Here is a 17,522-nt window from a genome sequence, read left to right as displayed (position 1 = left end):
CTATGGACTATAGTCCACCAGGCTCTTCTGTCCATGAGATTTCCCAGGCAAGAATATTGGAGTGGGTTGCCAGTTCCTTCTCCAAGGGATCTTACTGATCCAGGGATCAAACCCATGTCTCCTGCTTGGCAGGTGGATTCTTTACCACTGAGCCACTTGGGACACCCGTACTGTATCTTAGATAACCTTCATAACATCTGAGGGGCAGATTCTGCTCTCTTGATTTTACTAACATGGGAACCAAAGCTCGGAGAGTTTCATTAAGTTTCTTTTCATACAGCAGGGGCCACTTTTGGGTCTGGAACAAGCCCTTATTACCCCAAGTTCCACTCTCTTCCCTTGACCTTCTGTTGTCACCCATGGGTACTCATGTGGTTCAAGGAACACTCTTGCCTTCTACACAGAGCCAAGACTCTGCTCTTACCAGTTGTTGCAATGCAGTCAAATCCCACAAAGGCATAAAAGCAGGTTGCAGCCCCAGCCAAAGTTCCTGCAAAGCCATAAGGCATAAAGCCACCAGCCCCATAGACGCTTGTTCCATTTTCAGAAGGTGGGTCCCTGAGGAGGAGAAGAAGCACATCGGAATGTCATTTTCCCAGAAAACTGCTTATTCAAGAGATTTGTCTCAAACTCCATTCTTGGAAGGTTACTCTGTTCATCATCTCTTGGAAACTAATACGTACAAAACTAAAAGTAAACCCTGATTTTTTTTCACCCAGTCCGAGAGGATGTGATGGTTTTCCCAACAATGGCTCCCTCACCAGTTGCCAGCTCTCAACTGGAGGCTGATCAATAGCATGAGCAGGAGGCTCAGATCCACTTTGGCTGGAACTTACAGCCAGGCAGGATTTTGAGAACAGAGATCCCACCTATGTATGGGCCATGATCTGAAATAAAGACCAGAGACTTTCTCATCACAGACAGCAGAGCAGACTGAGCATTTGAAAAGTTTACTATAAGACATGTGACAAAGTGAAATAAAATCCTCTAATCTTGATAAATAATACTGAAGTTTTATTACATGTTAAAAATTGTATAAAACCAGAATATACTAAATTTTTGCTTCATTAGAATGGCTACAAACAACATAGGTAAATAAAAACATATATATCACTTCATGTAATAGATACTTCTGTAATCTTATTTACACATAGGAATATTATACTTAAATCTCAGGATAAAAACTTTCATTTGAAAATTCATTTTTGAGATCAAGTTTAAAGTATAATGTATAGACAATTCTGCTTATGCAATCAATAACATCCTCAAGAAAAAAAAATCAGGCATGAAAATTACTACAAGGTTGAAAGGATGCAGTGGAATCAAATGGTGTCTCTAAAGGGAAAAACAAAAGGATGCATGATCCAAAAATGTTCATTGTTATTTAGAAGTGGCAAACATTTGGGGGAAAAAACATTCTTCCAATGGTTGAGATCTCTCATTTCTTCCCTTAAACCCACAGCCAAACCTGAAGTTAAGAATCAGCAGCTTCACAAGCTTGAAACAGCTGCTCAGTGGTGAACATACCTACACGCTTGTGCTTTGGGGAAAACCTGGGAAAAACAGTCTTGAAATAGAATAGACCTTCACAAAGTTCTCTGAACTAAAAAATTTGAGAACTGTTGTTCTAGAGGAAAATGTAACATAAGACAAAAGCAGGCAAATTAAAAAAAAAAAAAACCACTCAAAATAGGAGGGAAAAAACCCAAATATTTTACCTGGCACTTGCAGATATATTTTTGAGAAAGTCTTCACTAATCTTCCAGTTTGCCACATTTCCTTTCACAAACCCAGCAACCATAACAAAGAGAAGCACTAGGATATTGACAGCTGTGAAGATTTTATTCACCCAAGCAGACTCTTTCACTCCAAAAGATAAAAGACCTATGGAAAAATAAAGGGTGCTTCAATTTTTACCTCACCTTTAGGAAAAGGCTACAGCAGTTTGAGACAGTTACAGGTTTTAGGATATTATTTCACAGGATTCATATATTTAACTGACACTATCCCTGTCTATGGAGAGTTTTCACTCAGTCACCTAAGTGTATACAGAACTAAAGACTTCAGAATGCAGACTGTGCTCATAGCCGGGAGATTTCACACTCTCCAATTAATGAATACATTTAGGAACTGGGTATTATTATCAATGGGTGGGTAGAGGAGCATGCTAAGTCACCTCACTCATATTTGATTCTTTGTGACCCTCGGACTGTAGCCCGCGGCCTCCTTTGTCCATGGGATTCCCCAGGCAAGACTACTGGAGCGGGTTGCCATGCCCTTCTCCAGGACAGCTTCCTGACCCAGGGACCAAACCCACCCCTCCTGTCTCCTGTACTGACAGGTGGGTTCTTTACCACTAGTGCCACCAGGGAAGCCCTAGCATTTCAGGCAGGCGGATGTGCTAGTAACATCAGGAATCATTCACAGGTGGGCAGGGCCAGGTAGAGGCAAAGTAACTTAATTTTAATGAAATGCTATTCTTAAAAAGCAATTTCAAGGTTAATGGCTACAAAATTTTGAAAGAAAATTTTCTTTCTCTTTTCTTTCAATCATATTTTCTGCTTCCTACTTACTAAATACATTAAACAAAGTAATTCTTCAACTGTCACTCCAAAGATTTTATTGAATCAATTCTCACTTTAATAGCTTTATTTTTATATTTTGATTGTAAAGGCGATCAATTTCCTACTCAAATAACTTGAAAATACAAAAAAAAAGAAAGAAAATAAAAGATCAAGAGTAATCTCTTCAGAATTTTGCGTGCACACACACACACACATATTTCCATGTCAACAAATATATAATTTTATTTTTAACAGCCACATACTCTTCTACTCTATGGATACACTATACTTTACTCCTATATCTACAAACAGGTCATTGTTAGTTCCTTACGACTATAAATAATACTGACCTAATCATCCTTTTACAAATATCTTTTAACACCTTCTAATCATTTCTTTACAATAATTTTCTACAAGGTAGCATCATATCAGTGATATACACTTCATATAAGACTTTTGGTTCATACTGTCAGAACAGTTTCTAGAAAGTTTTGCCAGTTGAAATTGTCCATTTTTTCCTGTTAGGTTATTCTTATTCGTACTAATTTATAAAGCTTATTTATACAATAAAGCTATAAGCTCTCTGATTGTACATGTATACAGCATGTTTTTCCCAATTTATCATGTACTTTTTTGAGGAAAGAAGACCATTATAATATTGCCATTTATTATCTAGATTCAAGCATGCTAGGGGCAAACACATGGGCAGTTCCTGCATTGAAGAGGAAATCAACAGGCCGGGCTGGCTCCGCAATTACAAAGCCAAGTGATGTGGAGTAGATTATAACCTGATGGACTCCACTTACCACATTAATTAAGTGAATTATGCACTTAAATAATTTTTAAGTTCCCTTCTAGTTCTAAATTTCTACAATTTTGTATCTCCCAAATTACAAATATTAAAACAATGTGGTTAATTTGAAATATGGGCTAGCCTATTTCTCCAATAAAAGAATGACAAAGGTTTTGCTGAGTTTTATTTTACTCTGTTAACAAGAAGATTCAGTTTTTATGGCAGACACTGCTTGTGGTCTACCTAATTATCATGTACTAATTTTAATTTTAACCTTAGTGTTGATAACACATGTAAGAAAGTTTTATAGTATAATTTTTTCCTCTAGTTTCTACCTCTAGGAAGATTAATGTTAACCTCAAAACATTCACCGTTATTTCCTTCCAGTCCTTTCATGATTGTATCTATCTTATTAATACTTTAATCCATCCTGTATAAGGTATGAATTATGGATCAAACAAAGTTTACTTTCTACTGTTGGGGGAATAAGTGTGATAAAAGGCTTATAATCACATATTTACTTATATGTATACCACCCATGTCAAATCAGCAAAATTATACAAGTTGGGAGGAGAATGCTGAATTTCATCCCCAGAATTATACAAGGACACAACTGTAGTAGCAACATAAAGGCAGACTGTATGGTCAGTTTAATTATTGACTCTCAGCACAGTGACTGACTCTGCAACTGTCTGTCAGATCAGGAAACACTATACAACTTACACCTTGGAAATACACACAGTATTGCTATAAGACTTCAGAAAATAACAAAGCCACCTCCACGGTTTGTTTCCCAATACCCCAAGTGTGCTCTCATTCTGAAAGCCCCAGCTCCCGCCAGTAGACTAGTTACCTCTTGAAATTCTGCCTATGCTTCCCTTGTATCATTAATAAAAACAACAGCCTCAGTTGATAAGACAATTGACATTGCAATATGAATAAAGATTATAGCAGGAGGTTTTGGTCTTCAAAGTTTCTAAGAACAAAGTTAGCCTGTAATCTTGGCCTGTCCTGAAAGAAAGGCATGATGCTCGATGAACTCGGGACGTAAGACAAGCCAAGGCCTGAGTCTTGCCACGGAATTTAATGACGGGAACTGTGTCACAGCTACATGCTTCTCATCATTTAGAGATTAAAGCTGAATATTTAAGGTCACTGAAACCATCCCTAAATAAAGTGTGGTGTAAGTAATTTAATGTTACTAGGCTGTTGAGAAACCAAAACAAACAAACAAAGCCTAACACCTGTGGAAAAACCACTGATGCAATTTTTTCTGACATTAGGAAGAAAATATCAAATAATTAGGACCTATAAATTTTGTTCATGTCACTAACCCTGTCCCTACATAAAACATCAAATTAACGGCTAACACTCTAAGGGGCAAAGCTATTTTTAATTATATAATTTTTAAAATATGTTTTGATACAAACCATTTAAAAAAAAATCTTCATTGAATTTGCTACAATGTTGCTTCTGTTTTATGTTTTGTTTTTTTGGCCATGAGGCATGTCAGATCTTAGCTTCCCTGACCAGAGATCGACCCTCAACCCCTGCACTGGAAGGCTAAGTCTTAACCACTGGACTTCCAGGGAAGTTCCTTAATTATATAATTTTTTAAGGAAAAATTATAGAAAGAGAGGGAGAAAGTAGCTCGAGATAAGGTTGGACAGGAATGCAAGAGTATATCAAGCAGAAAGTACAAACAGACATGAACTTTATTCTTAGTGCAATGCTTGATGGGTTTAGCAGGAGTACAAGGTAGAATGACAATCAAAATTGAAAATGTTCAAATAATTAAAATAAATATCAGGCAGGGATGAGCTGTGTCTACAAAATGAAACTGCCTGCCATCTAAGTGCTTACTATGCATCGAGCAAGAAGCTTGCACAAGATAAACACTGACATCCTTACTTTATGGATGAACAAACTAAGTCATGGAAAGATTAAGTCATCCAATGTTCCACAGATAGGAAGCGGCAGAGTAGAACTGAAAACCTGGTCACTCTTGATCCTAAATTCTCTGCTTTTCTAAACCACTATGCTACACAACTGATGAAAATGGGAAAATTCTAGCAACAAGTATGTTTGTTTACATAATGTCTGCATCAGAAAAATGACAGGTGGTCTGAATATGCTCCCTTTTCAACCAGATGTCTACATTCTATAGGCATAAATAGAAAGACTGAATTTCTTCTAGAAACAGTATGCTTGCAAACATCTTTAGTTGTAACTGACAAGATGAAATAATGCCCCGAATTTTACATTCTTCCTTATTTTGAAACTTTGTAGCCATTTCCACAAATCTCCAATTCGTATTATAAAATTGATGTACCTTATCTGATTATTTAGTGCCTTCCGGATATCATTTATTTCGGAAGTACCAATACTATTTCTATAGTTCTGTATAATTTAGATTTCTTTATACATACACAACATTTTATTTATTTATTGGCTGTGCTGGGTCTCTGTCACTGAGTTGTGATGAGTGATGAGTGTTGTGATGCATGTGGGCTACTTTCCAGTTGCAGCGTGCCAGCTTCTCACTGCGGTGGCGTCTCTTGTTGCTCAAGAGCATGAGGGCTCGGGAGCTCTGGCTCCCAGGCTCTAGAGCACAAGTTTAGAAGTTGCGGCAAACGGGCTTAGTTGTTCTATGGCATATGGGATCTTCCCAGACCAGGGATCAAACCCACGTCTCCTTCATTGGTAGGTGGATTCTTTACCACTGAGACACCTGGGAGGCCCTAGATTTATTTTTGAAACACGCCTATCACATAAGACAAAATGTGATTATAGGTAGTGACGAGGCCCACAGATCTCCAACAGTAACTTCCGTGTGTAAATATCTAGCCTAGCCCTGGCACTTCGGTCCAAAATTCAGCGGTAACCTATTTTCCTGGGACAACAAATCTGGCTCACCTTAGGGAGAAGTATAACTGGTTTTCTTACCTGCAAGAAGTAATATAAGGCACACAGCAAAAAAGTCTGGATACTCTGCAAGGCCAGTATAATTCATTTTGAAGTATGTCCGGAAAAACTGACCAATCTTCTTGCTAAGAAGTTCATCAAAAGTGCCACTCCATGCCCTTGCAACACTTGATGTTCCTTCCAAACCACAGAATATACAAGGTCAGTGGGAGAAAATTAATACCATCTTGTACGCCTCTATTCTAGGACAAACATGAGTTAGTTCAGACAGAATTGAACATTTTCAACACATATAACATTATCTCACAATAGCAAGCAAATGCTCAAGTCCGTAACTGTGGAATCCGGTAACTTTACTTGCATTAAAGAACTGTTGTTTTTTAAGAAACAGATTTTCAAGCTCACTAAGGGACATATTCAGGGAAAAAAGCAGAATCACTGAATTTTGTGATTAGGAGTCACTGAGAGACCAGAAAAATGAGACACACAGGGAGTAAGTGATATATTCAGATTGCCGAGGCGCTAGTTAAAGCAGACCCTACACAGAACCCTAAGGCCGCTGACTCAGGAGTGCTATTTCTACCATCCTAACCAATTAGGTTGAGTTTTTGGAAACATACCTATCACATAAGATAAAATGAGATTCCAGCCAGTGATGAAGGCCCACAGCTCTCCAACAGTAACGTAAGTGTACAAGTAGGCAGACCCCGTCTTGGGAACTCGGGCCCCAAATTCCGCGTAGCAAAGACCTGCCATCACGGACGCCAGGGCAGCAATGAGAAAGGAGACCACGATGCTGGGGCCAGAGTCCGCTTTGGCCACCTCCCCGGCCAGCACGTAGACCCCAGCGCCCAGCGTGCTGCCAACCCCCAGGGCGATGAGGTCCACGGTGGACAGGCAGCGACACAGTTTGGTATCTTCTAAACTGTCCAGAGTGACGACTTTCCTCCGGACCAGACATCGGGCAAAAGACAGCGCTGCCCTGCAGGGAATCATTTTGAAGACGGCAACCTGAGGAAGAGAAGGGACGGCGTTAAAAGCTGGTCTGGAACCCTCTCTGCAGTTCCCTGCCCAGCTTTCCGGCAGCTGTGGCACCTGACTGCTTTTAACCTGATGCTGGAGGTGTGGCCCCGGAGCAGTCAGGAGGGTTAAATACGCTGCGTTAAGTCACTTCAGTCATGTCTGACTCTCTGCGACCTCATGCCAGGCTCCTCTGTCCATGGGATTATCCAGGCAAGAATTCTGGAGGGGGCTGACATTTCTTTCTCCAGGGCATCTTTCCAACCCAGGGAATCCTGAATCTCTGAGGAGATTCTCCAGGGAATCCCCATCTCTGAAGGGATAGAATCCGAATCTCCAGCATTGGCAGGCTGGTGGTTCTTTACCACTAGTTCCCCCTGGGAAGCAATAAGCCCAAGCTGTGATTTTCTGAGTGCACTTTCACGTGGCCTTTTAGAAGGGACTGCCACAAGCGGCTTATTTGGGGAGCAAAGGAATTGGAACCATGGGCAATTAAAAGGATTTGCCATTTTTGTTTGCTATTGCAATTTTTTAATAGATAATTTTATTTGAAAATTTAGTTAAAGCATGTTGGGACAGAAACTTTGACACAGCTTTTTGTTTGTTTTTGTGTCTTTTCTTTGTTTTGCTTTCTGGCTGTTTGACATGTGGGATGCTAGTTCCCCAACTAGGATTTGAACCCACGTTTCCTGCATTAGAAGCATGGATTCCTAACCACTGGAGGGCCAGGGAAGCCCCTGTTGTTGTAATTTTTAAAGCTATGTCAATAGAAATAAATTCCGAGAGATATCTCATTTACCCCTGAAACAAGCAAAGGGGTAAATCACCTCATCTTTTTGTTTCTCTCTGTCTTGTCTTCAATCATTTCTTGAACTCACATTTTTTAGGCCTTATTACACCCCAGGGATTGTAGTCTAGACTACACTCCTAAGATTGTCTCTAGAATGGTGTGGAACACAGGAACAGCCCCTAGCTTTATAGGACTTAGAGTCTAGTTAAAGCCTAAAAGCAGGTAAAAACATCATCATTATGTGGTCTACAGCTTTGGCAATTACTTGTGAGCTCTGCTTTCATTTCATTCTGTTCATTTAAATGTAGAGCCACTTGAACCTTTTAGAATTAAAAAATTTCCCCCCAAACATCTTGTGTGCTATGCTGTGCTTAGTCGCTCAGTCATGTCGGACTCTTTGCAACCCACAGACTGTAGCCAACCAGGCTCCTCTGGCCATGGGATTCTCCAGGCAAGAATTCTGTAGCGGGTTGCCATGCCCTCCTCCAGGGGACCTTCCCAACCCAGGGATCGAACCCAGGTCTCCCGCATCGTGGGCAGATTCTTTACCAACTGAGCCACAAGGGAAGCCCAAAACATGCTCAGAGATTTTTAAATGAAACTACTATTCAGTTATGCCTAAAGTGTGAATTTGTAATAAAACACACATTTATTTATATTTACTTACAATTTCTAAGTAAATAAATAAAGCCAAAGTCCATGTCTAGTATGATATGTTCTTTTTTAAATGGAATGAATGAGGTAGATAGAAAGTCTTACTCCCCATACCTTACAGGCCCCAATAATCTAACATTGAAGAACAAAGTATGGATTGAGTAAGGGGAAAAATACACATATTACATAAAAAGTCTGAAGCACAATATACCAAAATATTAACAGTAATGATCTTTGGGTGGAAGGCTAATTTTTACTTCTATGTATTTCATATAATATATATTATATTGCTATCATGTGTTTCTAAATTTATCTCCAATGAATATGTGCAACTTATGTGAAAAAGAAACATAAAAATTAAAAGGCCATACATGGCCTTGTCTATGAAGACATAACTCAGCCGACTAGGAAATAACTGAAGAATAGGGAATATAATAGTATATGTAGCTTCTCAGTCAATAAAATTAAATGTACTTAACTTTTAGAAGTTCAGAGTCATGTTTACCAGTTCTACTGCACAATGATCTACAGAGATTATTAACTTTCAATCTCATTATAACCATTGTCGATAACCTAAACTCACAAGCTCACAGCTTGATAACTCCTCTGAGGAACTTGGGAGTTTTCTATCCTAAGAAATAAACTCTGGAAGTCTCCTCAACTTAATCTCCATAAAAGAAAACGATTATCAAAATGTATTTCATTAAAAAATACTAAAAATAATAAAATACATTTCCTATTCATGCTTGCTAAATCACTTCAGTCGTGTCCAACTCATTGTGACCCCATGGACCGTAGCCCGCCAGGCTCCTCTGTCCATGGGATTTTCCAGGCAAGAATACTGGAGTGGGTTGCCAGGCCATCCTCCAGGGGGTCTTCCTGATCCAAGGATCACACCCACACCTCTCACGTTTCTTGCACTGGCAGGAGGGTTCTTTACCATTTGTGCCACCTGGGAGGCCCCATGTTTTCTATACTGAATCTCAACGACTTGTGCTCGTAAGAGAACAAATTTCTGGGATGTGAATAGTCCGGTTTCATGCTAACTCTAGTATAAAAAGCTAACTCACCCAACATTATTCATTCATGAATATAAATGCAAGTCCTTGATGTTGATAGTGACTGATTCAAAGGATATAGAGAAAAAAATCAAAGAGAAAAACAAAAATGAGTGAAAAGTTCCTTGATGGTACAAATAAAGTTTCACACATCAGCATCTCCCAAACCACCTGAAGGAGCGCCAAGAAGGGCACTTCACAAATAGTTGCTGAAAAATTCACAAATAGAGATGATATCTCCAATTTGCCAATATTTGTGCTTCCGAAGTCAAAATCTATCAAACTTCCGTAAGTCAAATGTGTATCAGTTTCTACCCGTAGGTAGTCCTTAAATAGTTATTTCTATTATAACACATCTAGAAGATAAGGGAGAGAAATGTCTTGCTTAAAGAAAAACCAAGTAAAAAGCTGAAGTTGTACAAAGGCCAACTGAGGTACGAGGAGAACTGAAGCTATTTACTAAATGCTGACCTTCAATGCCATTTAAATGCTTTTACACAAGAGATGTGCAAAGATCAAGAATTTGGAATAACTGCCAACTAAAAGGTACTCAGAAACGAAGACCCACTGGTGAATTTTAGTAATGATTTAAGATAATGTGAAAATTGGACAATTCATACACAACTTTAGGAAACAGCTGATACACAGAATGAGGCATAACTATTAGTCATTAACTAAATAAAACACAGGGCTTCCCAAGTAGCTCAAACAGTATCCTTACTGCAATGTGGGAGGCCTGGGTTCAATCCCTGGGTTGGGAAGATCCCCTGGAGAAGGGAATGGCAACCCACTGCAGTATTCTTGCCTGGAGAATCCCATGGACAAAGGAGCCTGGTGGGCTACAGTCCATGGGGTCGCAAAGAGTTGGACATCACTGAGAGACTCATACACACACAAATAAAACAGTCTCTTAATAAAGTGATTAATTAATATCCAATATTATGAATAAAAGACAAATTTTAAATCTACTGCAATGGAATCTGGAAGGAAGCAAAGAAAACTAAAAACAAAAGGATAGGATTGTAGGTGAGCTTTTATTTATTTTTAATCCCTTCTTTGGTAGTATGGTCACCATGTTGTTTTTGAAACTTCTATTAAACACAAAATAACATAAAAATAAAAAAGAATAAGCAAGTCAACCAATAAACAAACCTTCTTTGAAATGCTAAAAACAGGGAAAACTTTTTTTCTGTAAGTTGCCCAAAATGAATAAGTGAATAATCCTCGTCTTGTCAGTATAAAACTGAACTTAATTCAATCCAGATTACACAGGAAGCAGAACTGTTTACAAAGACATAAAGCTTTAATCAGTGAAGATCTGACTGCTACTGCCTCTCTCCTATTTCATGTTCAGTTTTCCTATGCTGCCCTGAGGGAATAAAACAGAGCTGCCACATGTCAAGTATTCATTTGCTTTTCAGTAACAGAAATGCAGACGTCAGAAACTCTTCTCTGAGTTGACAGATTATGCAATGGTCTTTGCAAACAGTCTTAACTACGCACGACTGATAAAATACTGATTGCAAAAGCTAACTCAAAACCAACTTTGCATAAATATAACAAGGTGGAAAGAAACCAATGTAAGACCATACTGGGTCAATTTAATGAATCATTATTAAACAAACATTTATTAACTCCTAGCAGGTGTATAATATACTGCTTAGTCAATAAAGAAAAAAAGAATGCCATTATTTTGTAAAATCTGTTTTTGTGGAGACAGGCTGATATAGAAAGTGGAGTGGCAACAGAAGAATGAGAAAAAATAAGATACTTGCATCTAACGTAATATAATTTGATGCTTACTTTTGAAAATTTAATACCTTCCCCTTAAAACATTTTAAAAGATACGTCCCTGTTTTTAAATGGTTATGATAACCTTACTCTCATTTCTAGAAGGTTTTTTCACTGATGAAAAAATCCACTCATATTTGTTCTTTGACACATGTCTGCACTTACCATCCTCGCCTGGGCTCCGGTATGTTGTCTCATCAGCAAACAGATATGCAGGGAAAATATGCAGGGATTTTGAAGGTGATCCTATTTGGTCTGGAGGACACACACTTTTTCCAAGAGCAGACAATGATCCAAACCAACATATCCACTGTCAGCTATTGCTATTAATACCAGGCTTGGTACTGAGTATGAAACCTACATAAAATATAGTAGAGGACAAGGATCCTAGACTTTGGGAAGAGGGCCATATGACACTCATAGCCATGACCTGAACCTTAGAACACAGAAGTCCTAATCAACATTTCTATGAGATCACAAATGATTCTGGTGACACTAGAAACAGATATGTATTTTTCTACAACAATTGCTTATTTTACTAACTTCTAAGACAGTGGCCTCTCTGTTGTTGTTCAGTTGCCAAGTCCAACTCTTTGTGGCCCCACAGACTGCAGCACGCCAAGCTTCCCTGTCTTTTATTATCGCCTGGAGTTTGCTCAAACTCATGTCCACTGAGTCAGTAATACCATCCATCTATCTCATCCTCTGCTGCCCCTTCTCCTCCTGCCCTCAATCTTTTCCAGCATTGGGGTCTTTTCTAAAGAGTCAGTTCTTCGCATCAGGTGGCCAAAGTATTACAGCTTCAGCAACAGTCCTTCCAAATTCAGAGTTGATTTCCTTTCGTACTGACTGGTTTGATCTCCTTGCAGTCCAAGGGACCCTCAAGAGTCTTCTCCAACATCACAGTTCAAAAGCATCAATTCTTTGGTGCTCAGCTTTCTTTCTTTCTTTTTTTTTTTTTTTTTTGTGCTCAGCCTTCTTTATGGTCCAACTCTCACATCCATACATGATGTGAGGCCTCAGAAGTGGCCTCTCTACTGAGGAATAAAATATGCACATACTAGCTGAGATCTGAAAACTTAACTAGCCAGTGGAAAGGCTTGGAGGGCTCTGCAACAGCTTAGGCAGCAGTAATGTCTCTGGATTTAATGAGCCTGAGGATACAAGTCAGACCTTCCTGAGTCCCTACCCCCATCTCCAACCCTAAGCTTAACGATTTTGAGGCATCTAACTCCCTGGTGGAGTCCCTATGAATTCTTGCCATAAAGCTAAATTCCTTCCTCAGTAACTTGGAATTATTTATGTGCTTCTCAAACTTCTTCCATCCAGGTTGTAAACTTGACCATGTAGAATTTTAGGTCAAGTAAATTCCCTACCCTGATAATACCACAATGCCATAGAGCAGACCTCATTTCAACTAACGACAGAAATCCTTCAAAAAAGTGCTAATTACAGTCAAAAGTCGATCTTGGATTTTCACTTTGGTCCAAAAGTTTGATGTAGCACTGAGCTGCACAGAAGTGAACCTTTGCTTTCCTCCTCTACATAAAGGCTAAAAATTCAAAGTTAATCCTTGGTATCAGTATTACACGCCCCGACAATAAATCTTACAGGAGAAAGTAGCTGTGGCAAGCTGGCAGGGCAGGCATTCCAGCAAATCCTCAACAAATTAGCTCATCCGAATTAGAACCAAATTCCCCTTCCTCATTTGAGTTGCTAGTTTTTTGGTGAGATATCAGTACTTTCTATTTTTGGCCTGATAGTGAAAAAGCAATTAAACCATGTAAGCCCGGGAACTTCGCCCCACTGTGTGTGCGAGTGCTGTCTCTGAACTAGAGCTTTCAGGTTTGCCATCCCCAAATGCAACATCAATTACATTTTTATAACTTTAAAGTGCAAAGAATATTTTCAAATTTTACTGTAGGTTAAATAATTTAGTTAAAGAGAGGAAAAAAGATATGGACATAATACCATGGAATTACTGATTTTTCTCTCATTTCTCTTACTTTTAAGAGATTAATTTCTCATAAAGATAAGCCAAAAGTACAAAGCAGGATAAAAGATAATCAGACTTCCCTGGGCATCCAGTGAGTGGTTAAGAATCCACCTTTCATACATATACACAATGGAATATTACTCAGTCATTAAAAAGAATACATTTGAATCAGTTCTGATGAGATGGATAAAACTGGAGCCCATTATACAGAGTGAAGTAAGCCAGAAAGAAAAACCCCAATACAGTATACTAACACATATATATGGAATTTAGAAAGATGGTAATGATAACCCTATAAGACAGACAGAAAAAGAGACACAGAGGTACAGAACAGATGTTTGAACTCTATGGGAGAAGGCGAGGGTGGGATGATCTGAGAGAACAGCATCGAAACATGTATATTATCAAGGGTGAAACAGATCACCAGCCCAGGTTGGATGCATGAGACAAGTGCTCAGGGCTGGTGCACTGGGAAGACCCAGAGGGATGGGGTGGGGAGGGAGGTGGGAGGGGGTTCAGGATGGGGAATACATGTAAATCCATGGCTGATTCATGTCAATGTATGGCAAAAACCACTACAATATTGTAAAGTGATTAGCCTCTAACTAATAAAAATAAATGGAAAAAAAAAAAAAAAAGAATCCAACTTTCAATGCAGGAGTATTGAGTTTGATTCCTGGTTGGAGAATTAAGATCCCACATCCCACAGGGTAACTAAGCCTGAGTGCTACAACTAGACAGAAGCTGCAACAAAAGATTCCCCATGCCACAACTAAGATCTAATTCAGTCAAATAAACAAACATTAAAAAATAAAGATAATCAGAAATGGTAACTGTTCACTCTAGTAGGTAAAAAACAAACAACAACAAACTTTTGCATTCAAATCGAAAACCTTTATTTTTCTGGAAAATGAAAACACGCTTTCACTTATATTAGGTGCAGAACTTAGCTTTTCTCCAAATAAAAATTTCTAAACAGTATCTTCCTCCAAGTTTTCTCCAGATAGGTTGTTGCTGTCCTGTTGCTCAGTCGTGTCAGATTCTTTGCGACCCCAAAGACTACAGCACACCAGGCTCCCTGTCCTTCACCATCTCCCAGAGCTTGCTCAAACTCATGTCCATTGAACTGGTGATGCCATCCAAACATCTTGTCCTCTGTCATTCCCTTCTCCTCCTGCCTTCAATCTTTCCCAGCATCAGGGTCTTTTCTAATGAGTTGGCTCTTCACATCTGGTGGCCTACATATTGGAGTTTCAGCATCAGTCCTTCCAATGAATATTCAGAACTGATTTCTTTGAGGATGGACTGGTTGGATCTCCTTGCAGTCTAAGGGACTCTCAAGAGTCTTTTTCAACACCACAGTTCAAAACATCCATTTTTCACTGCTCAGCCTTCTTTATGGTCCAACTCTCACATCCTCACGTGACTATTGGAAAAACCATAGATTTGACTATACGGACCTTTGTCAGCAAAGTAATGTCTCTGCTTTTTAATATACTGTCAGGTTTGTCATAGCTTTTCTTCCAAGGAGCAAGTGTCTTTTAATTTCATGGCTGCAGTCACCATCCACAGTGATTTTGGAGTCCAAGAAAATAAAATCTGTCACTGTTTCCATTGTTTCTCCATCTATTTGCCATGAAGTGATGGGAATGGATGCCAGGATCTTAGTTTTTTTGAACGTTGACCTTTAAGCCAGATATTCACTTTCCTCTTTCACCCTGATCAAGAGGCTCTTTAGTTCCTCTTTGCTTTCTGTCATAAGGGTGGTGTCATCTGTTATCTGAGGTTATTGATATTTTTCCAGAAATCTTGATTCAGCTTGTGATTCATCCAGCCTGGCTTTTCGCATGATGTATTCTGCACAGAAGTTAAATAAGCAGGGTGACAATACACAGCCTTAATGTACTCCTTTCCCAACTGTGAACCAGCCCATTGTTCCACGTCTGGTTCTAACTGTTGCTTCTTGACCTACATACAGATTTCTAAGGAGGCGGGGTAAGGTGGTCTGGTATTCCCAACTCTTTAAAAATTTTCCACAGTTTGCTGTGATCCACACAGTCAAGTGCTTCAGTGTCATCAATGAAGCAGAAGTAGATGTTTCTCTGGAATTAAAATTACTGTGCTTTTTCTATGTTCCAATGGATGTTGGCAATTTGACCTCTAGTTCCTCTGCCTTTTTTAAATCCAGCTTGTACATCTGGAAGTTCTCAGTTCACATACTGTTAAAGTCTAGCTTGAAAGATTTTGAGCATTACCTGCTAGCATGTGAAATGAGTACAACTGTGTGGTAGTTTGAACATTCTTTGGAATTGCCTTCTTTGGGATTGGAATGAAAACTGACCTTTTTCAGTCCTGTGGCCACTGCTGAGTTTTCCAAATTTGCTGACATATTGAGTGCAGCTGTTTAACAGCATTATCTTTTGGATATTAAATAGCTCACCTAGAATTCCATCACTTCTACTAGCTTTGTTAGATATAGGTGCACACAAGTAAATGGAGAAGGCAATGGCACCCCACTCCAGTACTCTTGCCTGGAAAATCCCATGGACAGAGGAGCCTGGTGGGCTGCAGTCCATGAGGTCGCTAAGAGTCGGACACAACCAAGTGACTTCACTTTCACTTTTGACTTTCATGCATTGGAGAAAGAAATGGCAACCCACTCCAGTGTTCTTGCCTGGAGAATCCCAGGGACGGGGGAGCCTGGTGGGCTGCTGTCTATGGGGTCGCACAGAGTCGGACACGACTGAAGTGACTTATCAGCAGCAGTAGCACACAAGTAAAAGACAAGTGAGACCACTACAAAGTCACAACCACTACAGTAAGAACATTTATGTTTTCCCCCCTTTTACATCAAATCGGTAATACCCAAAAGTTAAACTGCTTCAAAATTTCTGACACAGAATCCAGATACAGACAAGCATCTTGCTAAGGACATCCAAGATGCAAACAGCTGATGGGGAATTCTAGTCTGTAAAGGCAGCTGTTGCTTTAAAACATGTCAATCCATTTAGCTTTATTAAACACCAAACTACATGAATGCGGCTTACCTAGCTGTCTCATTGACATAAGCACAGAACAATTTAAAGAACTATGACCAAATTTGTCTTTAGGGTCAGAGAGGAGGGGAAGTTTTTTGAAAAAGGAAAAGAGGGAACAGAACCTTCAGCAGCTCAATAAACAGAGTATTGTCCAGTCAACACCCGGCTCACAGTCAAGGATCTTGGTGGCTCGCTGCAGCCCCAGGCACATGCTAGGTCCCATCAAGGCTGAGCAGTCTCAGGCTAATAAATCACTCCAGATGCCAGCGGGTACCACCTGTTCCCACTCTCCAAGCAGCCAGTGAAGGAGTGTCCTCGACTAGGATCAGCCACCCTAGACATGCCAGTGCAAAGATGGAGAGACTCCCTCCCAAAGCTTTTTCTCACCCATCACTACTCTAGGAAGTCTTATGCTGATAAAAATAGCCAATGTGTGTTGAAGAAAGTAGACAAAATCACTACTAAGCCATTCAGGTATGATCTCAATCAAATCTTCTATGAATATACAGTAGAGGTGATGAACAGATTCAAAGGATTAGATCTGGTAAGCAGAGTGCCTGAAGAACTACTAGACAGACATTCCCATCAGTGAAAAGGCGGCAGTGACCAAAACCTCCCAAAGAAAAAGAAATGCAAGGAAGCAGACTGGCTGTCTGAGGAGGCTTTAAAAATATCTGAGGGAAGAAGAGAAGTGAAAAGCAAGGGTAAAGGAAAAAGATATTCCCAACTGAATGCAGAGTTCCAAAGAATAACATGGAGAGAGAAGAAGCCCTTTGTAAATGAACAATGTAAAGAAATAGAGGAAAACAACAGAACTGGAAAGACTTGAGATCTCTTCAACAAAACTGGAGGTATCAAGGTATCAATAAAACTGGAGGTATCATATAAGGATT

The 17,522-nt window shown here is 39.5% G+C and overlaps 1 protein-coding gene across 4 annotated transcripts in view; it reads right to left on the bottom strand.

Moving 5' to 3' along the window:
* The window catches only part of SLC7A2 (solute carrier family 7 member 2), a 71,671-nt gene that overhangs the window by 22,902 nt on the left and 31,247 nt on the right, over nt 1-17,522 (bottom strand). For all 4 annotated transcript variants that reach the window (XM_020916899.2, XM_020916908.2, XM_020916916.2 and 1 more), the window contains 4 exons: nt 6,903-7,293; nt 6,304-6,459; nt 1,719-1,884; nt 425-558 (listed from right to left, as the gene is read on the bottom strand). In XM_020916899.2, the coding sequence (XP_020772558.2) occupies nt 425-558; nt 1,719-1,884; nt 6,304-6,459; nt 6,903-7,278 (832 nt within the window). In that variant the 5' untranslated portion in view covers nt 7,279-7,293. The remainder of the gene's footprint in view (nt 1-424; nt 559-1,718; nt 1,885-6,303; nt 6,460-6,902; nt 7,294-17,522) is intronic.

Source organism: Odocoileus virginianus, chromosome 32 (genome assembly GCF_023699985.2).
Source record: "Odocoileus virginianus isolate 20LAN1187 ecotype Illinois chromosome 32, Ovbor_1.2, whole genome shotgun sequence".
Taxonomy (NCBI): domain Eukaryota; kingdom Metazoa; phylum Chordata; class Mammalia; order Artiodactyla; family Cervidae; genus Odocoileus; species Odocoileus virginianus.
This window is presented reverse-complemented; position numbering and strand designations above follow the sequence as displayed.